We start from the raw sequence: 11,187 nt of genomic DNA on the forward strand, positions 1-11,187 counted from the left end.
ACGCCCTAATCGGAGATGTTTGACAAGCTACCTATGCAGGCATTGAACCACATTCGGTCACCATTGGCCACCATTTGGAGATCAAAACGCTCGAATTGGTTGAAAGAGTCCGGAAGAGGCAGACTGGGAACTCGTTACTCGAACGAATACGAACGAGAGCGGTACACAATCAAGTCACGTCCCCCACTACACATCCGTCAAATCTACGAGACAGTAGCGCAGTACAATACACACGCCAGAAACAGAAACATTGGATGGTCGGTATGGAGAGAAGTCGGAATCTGTGGCCGGGAAGCTGAATTTACAAGGTTCCTCTTCGTAACTTAGTACAACGGCTCACCTGACGCTTTCTTTTCATAAGAGCCTGAGTACCAACCCGGCAACCTATCCACTTGTCTATCTAGAGTAGTGATCTCTAGCCTGGAATTGGCTTGGAATCTCGCCACGGCTTGAAGTTGTAAAGTTCAAGCACCGCGAAGTCGCGAACAAGAGCGCGACACGTGTGTGTTCGGATCTTTCCGAAAATATTACTGGATTTAGTAATGTTCAAAACAGGAAAGACATAATGAATGCAGTCATAATCACTCAGAAGTCCGGGTTTAAAGAACCTCCGTCTACAGTTCCGCAGTCGAGGAGCCCATGTCAGGGATAGGGAGTCACTATGGTTCATTGAACAGCTTTTACATAATAGTAGTCTTGTCTGAGCGATAAAAAGACAGATCTCAGACAGAAGCTGACTCATCATTGGGAGCCCATCACTCCAAACCAAAAACAGTCTGACGCGGTCACGCGTTGTAGACCCTGTGACATCATCCCTGCATTTTCTACCAACTCGCACTCGCTACTCCAGCGACAGTCCCTCCTTTACCTACGACCACCATCATGTCCAGCAACGACGACCCCACTATTGAATCCGCGCAGACAGCATCCACAGCGACTTTTGTTACTGCTCTCGTCTTCAACGCCATCGTCTTCGGCGTCGAAATCGCGGTCTTCACTCTTATTCGTCCATACTTCAAATCCATTTACGAGCCACGAAGCTATGTACCCAAGAAACGGGAGAGGATTTCTCCTCTTGTTCCCGCTTCCGGAAGACGGATTGACCCAATCGCCTTCCTTGCATGGCCTTTCTATCTCTTCAAAGCCGACCACAAGGCGATCAAGCATGCTAATGGTCTCGATGCCTACTTTTTCGTCAGATTCTTGAGGATGATGGTCAAGATTTTCCTCCCTATCTGGATTGTCACTTGGGCTGTGTTGTTGCCTGTAACAAGCGTTGGGTCAAGAGTGGGCAATAACGATGGCTTGGATCTCTTTGTGTTTGGTAATGTGGAGCCGAACAAGAAACCCAGATACGCCGCACACATCGTTCTCGTTTGGCTCTCCACGCGTGAGTGTGCTTGTTTTTTTTCCGATGCATATTCACTTGACGTTCTTTCATTGTGCCAGTTTGGATATTCTACAACATCAAGAATGAAATGCGGCATTTTCTCGTCACCCGCCAACGCCACCTCATTGACTCAGATCATGCAAAGACCGTGCAGGCCAGTAGTGTCCTTATCACTGGCATTCCTGCACGCTATCTCACACAGGCCGCGCTGCGAAAAACATTCGATACCTTGCCGGGTGGTGTTAAGAGTATCTGGATTAATCGGTACGTAATAGTTCCTTGTCTTAGGAAAGAAGCCTTTACACGAAGCCTCGGTATCGGATTCTTTGAGTTATATTTGACACTTCCGAAATGCGGCGTTACTGACGCGATTGCCCCTATTTGTGCAGGGATCTAGGCGAGCTGCCAGAAATCTACGACCGCCGAATGAAAGCATGCAACAAGCTCGAATCAGCGGAAACCAAACTCCTTAGCATTACTGCGAAGATGAAACTCAAAGAGGAAAAGGAACGCGCAAAAGGCAATGGAAAAGGGAGCGGTCAGTTCTTCTACCCGTTTTGCGTCATACAACACTTTCCTGATTAGGTTACTCTTATTCGGTTCATCACTTGCTCAGATCCAGAGTCATCTCCGAGGGCCAATGACAGCATTCCTGAAGTTCCGAAGGAAAAACGGCCTGCTCACAAATTGGGATTCCTAGGACTGTTTGGGGAGAAGGTGGACACGATTGAATGGGCTCGAAAGGAAATCAGGACCTGCACGCAACTGCTGGACGAGGCACGAAGTAAAATTCCCGATGCCATAGTTAGTGGTGACTCAGAATTTATGTGGGTGTTTTCTCATGTCGTTTCGATGACCCCTAAGTCGCTAATATAAACGTGCAGGCTCGAAGATGACTCCGAAGACGAGGACCATTTTACCGGTCAGCAGGGTATCCTCGGTGTTGCTGGGAAGGTCGGCGGTACGGTTGGAGGTAAAGTGGGGGCCGTTGGTGAGAAGGTTGGCGAAAAGGTTTTGAGGAGGAAGACGAGGAAAGGAGCCAACGCCGCGAGTGCCCCAGAAGATCAGAAGGCAGGAAGAGATGTGGCCGTCACCTCAACCTCAGGCACGGCGACCCAGGAGCCTTACCCACCACTCAGCAGTGCGTTCATCACGTTCCGCAAGCAGATTTCGGCACACTTGGCTGGTCAGGTTCTCGTTCATCATGAACCATACAGAATGAGTGAGAACGTCAGTTTTTTGTCCACTGTACATTCATTAATTGGCCTTTCTATGCAGGTGGTAAACACATTGAAATCTCCCCGTCCGACGTGATCTGGGGTAACTTGGGCTTGAACCCGTATGAGATGCAGATACGGTTTGCCATTAGCTGGGCACTTACGTTAGGTTTGATCTTGCTCTGGGCTTTCCCAGGTAGGCGTCTTTAAATACATATCTCCTCCCCAATGTTCACGTTCGATCAACAGTTGCTTTTGTCGGTGCCGTTTCAAACGTCTATTCGTTATGCAGCACCTACTCGTGGTTGAACTGGATTTGCGGCCTTCCGAAAGTCGTCGTAGGAATCATCTCGGGCATTCTCCCACCAGTCCTCCTCGCTGTCTTGATGATGCTGCTACCCATCATACTCCGACTTTTAGCATCGTTTGAGGGAATTCCCACCAGGAGCGGCGTCGAGCTGAGTTTGATGACTCGGTTCTTCATCTTCCAGGTCCTGCACGGTTTCTTGATCGTGACATTGGCGTCGGGAATCATTTCTGGTTTGGGACAGTTGACAAAGAACCCAGGTCAGATTCCGAACCTGTTGGCGCAGAAACTACCTCATGCATCGACTTTCTTCTTGACGTGAGTTGATTTTTGTGTAGCCTCTTTTCAAAAGTCCATGCGCTAATTCTTTCTCTTTCTTTTACCTCAGCTACGTGGTTCTACAAGGACTATCGGGCACTGCTGGTGGCTTTTTACAGATCGTCGCATTGGTCATCTACTATGCGAAGCTGTTCATCCTCGGTAGTACCCCTCGGAGTGTTCATACCCTCAAATATGGTATGAACAGTGTTGCATGGGGAACATTATTCCCTGGCATTACGCTGTTGGTCACCATCTGTAAGTCTCTTCGTTGTGATCTCCTGAACCATGTTAACATCGTTCCCTTTAAGCCCTGGGATACAGCATCATATCCCCAATCATTAACGGCCTCGCATGCTTCACATTCTTCGCTTTCTACCAAATGTACAAGTTCTTGTTCTTGTACTGCTATCAACAGGATATCTCGACCGATACTGGTGGACTGTTTTTCCCGAAAGCGATCCAACATTTGTTCGTTGGACTCTATGTTCAACAGATTTGCCTCGCTGCGTTATTCTTCCTTGCCGGGGGAACAGCAGTAATCATGGGAGCGTTGACGGTTGTTTTGATTGTCGCTACTGTGAGTGCAGTTTCTTTCTTCGTTCGCATCGTTTCTCGATCTGACGATTTCTGCCTCCAACGCTTAGGCTGGTTTCCATATCATTACCAACCACTCGTACGGACCTCTGATTCATGCCCTGCCACTTTCGCTGGTGGATAAAATGCACGCGGAAACTGATGTTGAAGATCAACAAGATCGGATCCAGACAACTGAGGGTGCTGTGGGCGAAGAAGGATCATCTGTTGTCATTAATGAGAAGACCGCACGTGGTCCTAGTATGGATACGAAAGATGACACTCCTCTTCGTCAATCGAAAAACCGTGAAGGTGAAGCGACTGAGAAGAACGTGCCTAAAGCGTCGGAGAGATCGCCGGAGCAGGCGTACGGGTTTGCGCACCCGGCTGTGTCAAGGCCGCAAAGGACGATATGGGTTCCTAATGATACGACGCTTCGTGGAATGGGTGAGGAAGAGGTTAGGGCGTGTAGGGATGAGGGTGTCGATGCACTATGTGGGAATGGTGCTGTGATGAATGAGAAGGGTAAAGTGGATGTGGTGCTTGGGCCGGAGGGAGAGGGTGGGCCTCCGGAGCTTTAGGCTGCGTTGTTGTTGGCTCGGCACAAACGATATTCTCTTTCTCTTTCTTTCTTTCTTTTTCCCGAAATGTTACGACAAATTCTTTTTTTCTTCTTTTTTTTCCTCCTCTTTTTTAGTACTGTGAATGTATTTTTACGGATTGGGGGAGGGGGCGGTTATAATCTACGTTCGCGTTGCCTAATTCCGTTTCCCTTTCATCTCTTGTTTTGTTTACCTTTTTACTATCTACGAACTATGCCATGTATACCCATCCTCGATAAACGAAACGATTTCTCGAGGTTCTGGTATATCATTCATCCACGTTTAAATCCCCGAGGTCCCCAATAATCCTGACCCTTTCGTAGGAGTCCCATTGAAACGAACATCTGTCGCTAGAGATGGTAAACAAGTACTTGAATGTTGCGAGCCAATAAATCTGTAAAAAGATGTAACCAGATATTCAGACTCAGTCTGGATATTGTAAAGATTTAAAACCCTTCGTGATTCATTAGCTGGCCGGTGACTGTCCCTTGGCGGCACTACGTCTTGCATAGGTAACACCAAAAAATGGTTTGGAACCTCGGAATCTGAAAGCGATGGAGGATTTGGAACGAGAGGAATGGCAGCACTAGCTTTACTCTCTAGTCTTAGGTATTTCCGATGGTTTATAAAGAGCAGTAGATAGGTCGTAGTGAAACAGAACCCTTGAAATCGCAAGTTTTATACCTGTCATTTCGAGGTTTGATTCTTCGTGAAACCCTTGAAGCGCCGGTTCCATTCACATCCTCGTCCATAATCCATTTGTCAACATGAACATACTACCAACTAATCACCCCACCCAAGCCCTGAGACCAACGCTTTTCATGTTTCTCGATATCCCAATAGTTCAACGAGGAATGAAATGGATGCAGTTTTCCGTCACGCACCCCTCCAAGTAAGGTTAAGCCCTCTCTCTGTAATCGTGCAAGACGCGCGGATATCGTGTAATTTATGGAGATTGACACTTTTGGGCGACCGTACTTTCTGATCATGTCAATCTCTATAGACTCCAACATGACAGAAGACTGCCTCGAGCTACGGGACTTCGCTGAACGTCGCCGTAACTCCACCATATCCAAAAACTGTGATAAAAAGAAACGGAACGTCTCCTCCACGCGATCGTACAAGACGAGCACATGCATTTCCTTCAAGTGTGGAAGCACGTCGATGTTTCTGAGATTTTGAATAAAGCATTGATGACTGTTATGCGCTTCTAAACAGACGTGCAGCTCCTGCACTGACGATAGGCAATCGAAGTTTCGTGGCGACGTGTTGGAAGTAAAGAAGGTGATCGGCACACGCAACCGTCTCAGCCGACATTGGCTCCGTGTTTGAAAACTAACAACCGATTGCAGTAGCCTGTGAGCCGCAACCGATGGTATCGTGCTGCAGTCCGGCGGAGAGAGGAAAAGGCGAAGTAGTGACGGGGTAGAGATGTAATAAAGAAGGTTGATCATATTGGAAAGTGGTCCCAAAACCTCCAAGTATCGCAACGAAGGTGAAAACGCCACCATCTGAACGTCAAGAATAAATCCTGAGCTGATTGATAAGTGACAATTTTCGAGAACCGTCAGAGCGTTGATAATCTCGAGAAACTTTTTCGACGTAACAAACGATATCTCCAAGTCTGTGAGTTGAGACCACGGAAGGGAAGTAATTTGCCAATGAACGTTGGGGATCAGCAGCAGGAATGACGCACTGGACAGAGAGGGAGCCGACAGGTTTAAAACAGGAGGAGCTATCGTGTAGGAGGGAGGAGCTTCCACAAATATGTGAAGAGATCGCAAATTGGAGAAGAAGAGATGCTTTGCAGAGGCGAATCGGTAATACAGGTCGCAGCGAGCCCTCAATTCTATGGCTAAATGACCCCAGCGATGAGAATGGGCAAGAACCTGTTGGAATATTTGCTCCTCTACGTCTGCTTCAGAGGGGGGAGCATCAATCAAGGCAGTGCACGATAACAAAACCGTTTGTGACCTCTCCAACCATGATTTCATCATCTGTATTGGACTTTGCGGGAGACGACGAGTGTCAATACGAATCGGATTCCAGAGGGACGGTGTACGGAGAACGACATGTCGCCATCGACGACAGGTTTGGGCCAAGACCCAAGGGATTGCGTGTTTCGAGAGCGTATGGCCAGTGTATGTATCAACACAGCGTTCAAACACCAATACGAGCAGCTCGTTCGGTAATCTGAAGATAAAAGTCGCGTAATTTCGGTATGAATTGAGAGTACTCCTCATTTGCAGACGTTGTCTTCGAGCTTCAATCCATGCACCCTCCAGTTCTGCCTCTTTCGCCTCAAGTGCCTCGACGCCGAGCTCGGTCTGCTTGATGATGTCGGGAAGATCGTTCAGAGTAAGGGACCGCAGTTCCGCAATATCGTGCGTCATAAAGGTTCCTTCAATTGTATTGCTCTCTGAAGCTCGGTTCGACATCTATACCATACAAATGGTCAACGGGCACGAAAGTCGATAAAGGATTGATTCAGTCCTTCTCCAGTTGGACCTATTATTCGAGTAAGAGGATGCTACAAAGCCGCGAAGGGTGCTTACCTTTTCAAGTTTCAGTGACGATGGTGGTTTGAGGCGAGGAGGCGGTTCATCACGGTTCATCATCGTGGAAAACGCAACTTTTGACGCGCGTGACGGGCACCACCGTGACCCTACTAGCGGCTCAGCCTCTATCTATCGAGATGAAAAAGCTACAATGCAGCATTTCCTTCAAGCAGAGTTGTGATTTTTCGCTCTTCAACCGAATCCCTTTTTGTGACAAGCCGCCGTAAGTGCTCAGTATAGCTATCGACCCGTGAAACTGTACCGTTTCTCTTAGTTGGCTCGTAAACGGGTGATATCAGAAAACATAGTGACTGAAATAACGCGTCCGAGGCGTGTTTCCTCTTCCAACTCCGCCAACAGGCGCCTACAAAAATTAACCAGGCGATGTCCTCATGCAACCTTACGGTAAAAACACGGGACAATCGCGAAATATAAAGGATCTCACGTCCTGATACTTCTCTCCTTGGTTCCCCCTATGTCCGCTACAGTTTTTCTTTTAATTGCGAATATCGTTCAGTTCTTGGCCAACCTTGGGGATATCGTGTATCCACCCCTTGGGATTCTTGTGACGTTTTGGACGCTTCGACGAACTTGCTCTGAGGACAACGCCACAATTAATTCGACAGCACTTCAGACAGTTTCCGAGTTTTCCCCGACTTCGATCGATTCATCCATCGTTCCGACGCCAGAAGAACCTCCCGAGAATTGGGTTAAGGCTTGCAGAACGGCTTTGAAGCAGATACTGGAGAACCTAAACGATATATTGCAGAAGGGTTTGCTGGATGGCGGGGACACGAAGGAGAGATTTATGCAGCTCATTGACATGCAGGAAAGGCAGGTATCGAGAATGCCTCTCCGCCTTGTCGTTCTGATTAATATTCGACCAGCTTGGGGGCTACGGTGTCAAACCTTGCTCGCTGTGTCAAGGATGGAATAGCCCCCGATATCCGGCGCAATACCGTGCATGTTTTGATAGAACTAGAACAAGATGTAGATGTAGGTTATGTGCCTTGGGATGGTTTTCCTAGTGCTGACGTATACATTTGCGAACTCTAGGATTTTGTAAACACCATCGAACGATCTAGGCTGAAGCGTGAAGCACGCTGTGATGAGGTATGCCTTTACTTCTCACTACGACTTACACGGTCCCGTTCACAAGACTCGACCAGCTTTCTGATGCGGAGAGCGGATTTCTTAGCCCACTTTGGGCCCGGCCGTCGTCAAAGAATAAAGCTCACAGACACGAGCCCGAGTCGGTATGTGTTTACTTTTTTTTCAGAAACCCATATGCGAAACGCCATTTTTGCATTCAGGAAACCCCTTCGGAACTCCCTGCTGTGGCAGAGCACGGTTCGATGGCCCCAGTATGGTCTCATGACATGCATTCAGGAACCTCCAATGTAGAAACTGGTTCGTCCATTTGCGACCAGCACTCCCCTCAAGGTGCCTCAACAAAGCTTGATGACACGGAGGACCATGATGAAGTACAGCAATCAGTTGCATGGCGAGGGCGCTTTCTATTTTATGATGGAACTTCAGAGATGGATGTCGTTTCATAATGGGTTCAATTGATATTCACCATTGAACGCTTTCACAAGTCTTTCCGATCAAGTAATGTTATTGGCTTTTATCATGATCATTTGCAAAAATCCGGGGCTCGGCGGCCAATGTTTTGACGCACGCACACTGTTGTTACCTGAGTGCACGACGAAGCTGGAAGATATTGAATGGGGTTGAAAACGGTGGCCATGTAACTTTAGTGTTGCTGCACGTTCTGTTGTTGTAGATGTGGCAAATAAATAGAGTTAAATATAAAAACAGCGGGAGTCTAAAGTCTATAAGTACATGTGATCTAGGTTGCTCAAAAGTCTAGGGCATTACGAATCGAAGATGGCTCCATATGCGGGAATCCCCCGACTCTCCATCCCGAATACCACTCTTCTCGTCAACTTTGGGTTGGATATGATGAAGACCGCCTCGGCGCCGGACTCCTGTACTAACTTGTAGGCTTCGAGTAACATGTCAGGTCGCCCTTCCTTCCTGGTGTCCCATATCCTGGCATTAGGATCTGCTTTCTTCACAGCATTCACCACCTTATCTCCATACGTAGTCTCCGGCGCAGGCGTCGACCAAAAGATCCGTCGTGGCGTAACATCGGCATAAAAAAGAGAAAGTGTAGGTCCTATTCCGGATCCCGTAGCAATGACGACAATCCTTTTGAATAGTTTCGAAGTGTAAAGCAAACCATGGAGGGGATACCCACGGACCCAAAGTTTCTTCGGCGGATTCGTGATCGTCTCCTTCGTCCAATCGCCCGCGTTGGAAATCAAGACTGAAAAGCCATCTGGCTTCCCGTTCACGTCCTCGTTGGGAATAGTAGCAAACGCATGCCATTCGAGTAAGGGCTTCGTTGATACCTTCAGACCATAGAATGGTTTCATGTTCCGGTACTTGAAGTGTAGGCGGATAGCATGGTTGGAGAGAACTTCTGGGTAAACATCTTGGCGACGGAGACGGCCCCAAGAGAGAATGGTGCAGCTCGTCGAGATGCACAGTGTCCAAAAATTTGGTGTTCGGATGAGATAAAGGCCAAGGGGAAGGACCTCCTCTTCCAGAACCCTGTACTCCTCCGCCGCAAAGATCGTGTGGACCCAGAAGGTGCAAAGAGCAACCCAGCCTGAATACCGGTGCATGGCTTCGAAATAGTCGTGATAAAGGACGCGGAAACGTGGGTAGGCGCCGGCGAGGATGAGACAAAACATGGTGACGAGGATGTAGGATGTGATGAGATTGGCAAGGGATGCGCCAGTTCGATGGGCGATATAGTCTTTGGTGGTGAGAGCGGTGTACATGATGTACCATACAACGGCAGCTACACCTGCACCACTATGAGCACCGCCGTAGTGGAAGACCTTCGCCAGTCGTCGACGGAGCCATAGAGGTGCACTGTGAGGACAGGCAACGGCGATCTCGTAGACGAGGTTGACGAAATTTTCCTGACGGAAGAGAAGGGCGACCATCAGGTTCGCCGATGCAGCGCTACCAACCTCGGGAGTTTTGGGAGTCCCGTTGTTCCGAACGACAAAGGTGATGAAAGCAATAAGGTTTGCGAGGAAGATGATCGAGAAGGTTTTCCGATAATACGAGAAAAAGATGACTGTACGAGAAGAAGAGTTAGGGTAGCATATAGAGGGAGGAGGAGGAGGATGCGACAAACTTACGTTTGAGCCACCTTGTCAGACTTGAGTATCCATTTTTCGGGGGGAGAACCACCGGTAGTTTGCTGGCACTACCCTCGATCGTGGTATCTACGGAAACCGATGTCGAGGATAACTCGGTAGAGCCTGTGAAGCTGCTAGCACTGGCTGCCTTTTCGAGATCAACGATAGACATTGTGGACGAAGAAGCTGGTTTCCTTTTCACGGAATCCAAAGAGATACCTCTGTGCTTTTATATATCCTGAAGTCTCCAAAGTAGATTGCCCTACTCATGATCCAAGATGGGATGAAAGTGTCATGCGCATTGCCCTTCGGCTAGGGTAAAGGGCGGTCGGATCGCTCGGGCACATGGATGATGGGGGCCACATTTAACAGAATAAATAAACTTTCTATCTTCGCAGCGTATATGATCGCTTGTCGAAGTTGAGTACTTGAGTACCGATTGCTATCATCAACTGGGATGTGGCTTATCGAACCGTGCCTTGCAAGTGCCTTGATGTTGTGCGAGACGTCCTGAGAGACGAACGAGTCGGTGGTCATTAGATTGAACTTGCCGCTAGTCGTGCCTCGAGTCAAGTCAGCTATGCAAATACAACCCCGTCGCTCACTACCTCCGATCCGCTTAAGAGGCAGTTGTTCACTTACAGGCCTAAGCAAATAATGGACTCATCTCTGCGCACTGGAGTGGTGTACGAGACCGATCCTGCCGTTCTGTCCGACGGCTTGGGCTGTACTGTATCAACCGAGGTTTCAAGATCTAGACACCCATTAATGTGACCGAGCAACATGGTGGAGATAAGGCGGAGAGCAAGGGTGACTGACTAATACTCGCTAAAAGAAGTTAACGTGACTTCCTTGTAGGCTGTGACAGGACCGTCAATGAGGACGACGAGTTTCTTGTGCGGGGTCGGTTACAGGCCTAGCTTCCTCAGTCACCCGCATTTATTGAATGTGAGGAAAGTCATTACATGTTACGAGTCCTCGTCCTGTCGAAGTTTGGT

At 48.3% G+C, this 11,187-nt stretch overlaps 4 protein-coding genes across 4 annotated transcripts; 2 read left to right on the forward strand and 2 right to left on the reverse strand.

Moving 5' to 3' along the window:
- The first annotated feature begins 746 nt into the window (after nt 1-746).
- E1B28_003524 (uncharacterized protein) lies at nt 747-4,814 on the forward strand. Its single transcript, XM_043160515.1, has 10 exons — nt 747-1,390; nt 1,450-1,654; nt 1,780-1,928; nt 2,007-2,217; nt 2,275-2,612; nt 2,669-2,803; nt 2,857-3,232; nt 3,303-3,490; nt 3,544-3,812; nt 3,880-4,814. Exons 1-10 carry the CDS (start codon nt 883-885, stop codon nt 4,387-4,389), a joined length of 2,889 nt encoding a protein of 962 aa, XP_043002472.1. The 5' UTR covers nt 747-882; the 3' UTR covers nt 4,390-4,814.
- A 215-nt stretch (nt 4,815-5,029) lies between these two features.
- On the reverse strand, nt 5,030-7,031 carry E1B28_003525 (uncharacterized protein). Its single transcript, XM_043160516.1, has 3 exons — nt 6,966-7,031; nt 6,107-6,918; nt 5,030-6,034 (listed from the first exon to the last, which is right to left on the reverse strand). The coding sequence occupies exons 2-3, from the start codon at nt 6,846-6,848 to the stop codon at nt 5,187-5,189; spliced, it is 1,590 nt and encodes a 529-aa protein (XP_043002473.1). The 5' UTR covers nt 6,849-6,918; nt 6,966-7,031; the 3' UTR covers nt 5,030-5,186.
- A 412-nt stretch (nt 7,032-7,443) lies between these two features.
- Nucleotides 7,444-8,527, forward strand: E1B28_003526 (uncharacterized protein; the record flags this gene model as incomplete). Its single annotated transcript, XM_043160517.1, has 5 exons — nt 7,444-7,833; nt 7,896-7,964; nt 8,025-8,081; nt 8,138-8,224; nt 8,282-8,527. The coding sequence occupies 5 exons, from the start codon at nt 7,444-7,446 to the stop codon at nt 8,525-8,527; spliced, it is 849 nt and encodes a 282-aa protein (XP_043002474.1).
- Nucleotides 8,528-8,788: 261 nt separating this feature from the next.
- Nucleotides 8,789-10,662, reverse strand: E1B28_003527 (uncharacterized protein). Its single transcript, XM_043160518.1, has 2 exons — nt 10,190-10,662; nt 8,789-10,125 (listed from the first exon to the last, which is right to left on the reverse strand). Exons 1-2 carry the CDS (start codon nt 10,359-10,361, stop codon nt 8,846-8,848), a joined length of 1,452 nt encoding a protein of 483 aa, XP_043002475.1. The 5' UTR covers nt 10,362-10,662; the 3' UTR covers nt 8,789-8,845.
- Between the last annotated feature and the right edge of the window lie 525 nt (nt 10,663-11,187).

The sequence above is a fragment of the Marasmius oreades genome, chromosome 11 (assembly GCF_018924745.1).
Source record: "Marasmius oreades isolate 03SP1 chromosome 11, whole genome shotgun sequence".
Lineage (NCBI taxonomy): Eukaryota > Fungi > Basidiomycota > Agaricomycetes > Agaricales > Marasmiaceae > Marasmius > Marasmius oreades.

Excerpts from the sequence above, each read along its gene's own strand:
- E1B28_003524 (XM_043160515.1), top strand. The coding sequence starts at position 883 with ATGTCCAGCAACGACGACCCCACTATTGAATCCGCGCAGACAGCATCC. Across the intron at positions 1,655-1,779 it reads AAGAGTATCTGGATTAATCG|GGATCTAGGCGAGCTGCCAG; the intron begins GTACGTAATAGT and ends CTATTTGTGCAG. Across the intron at positions 2,218-2,274 it reads AGTGGTGACTCAGAATTTAT|GCTCGAAGATGACTCCGAAG; the intron begins GTGGGTGTTTTC and ends ATAAACGTGCAG.
- E1B28_003525 (XM_043160516.1), bottom strand. The coding sequence starts at position 6,848 with ATGTCGAACCGAGCTTCAGAGAGCAATACAATTGAAGGAACCTTTATG. Across the intron at positions 6,035-6,106 it reads GTCGGCTCCCTCTCTGTCCA|ACTTGGAGATATCGTTTGTT; the intron begins GTGCGTCATTCC and ends CTCAACTCACAG.
- E1B28_003527 (XM_043160518.1), bottom strand. The coding sequence starts at position 10,361 with ATGTCTATCGTTGATCTCGAAAAGGCAGCCAGTGCTAGCAGCTTCACA. Across the intron at positions 10,126-10,189 it reads TCTGACAAGGTGGCTCAAAC|TCATCTTTTTCTCGTATTAT; the intron begins GTAAGTTTGTCG and ends CTTCTCGTACAG.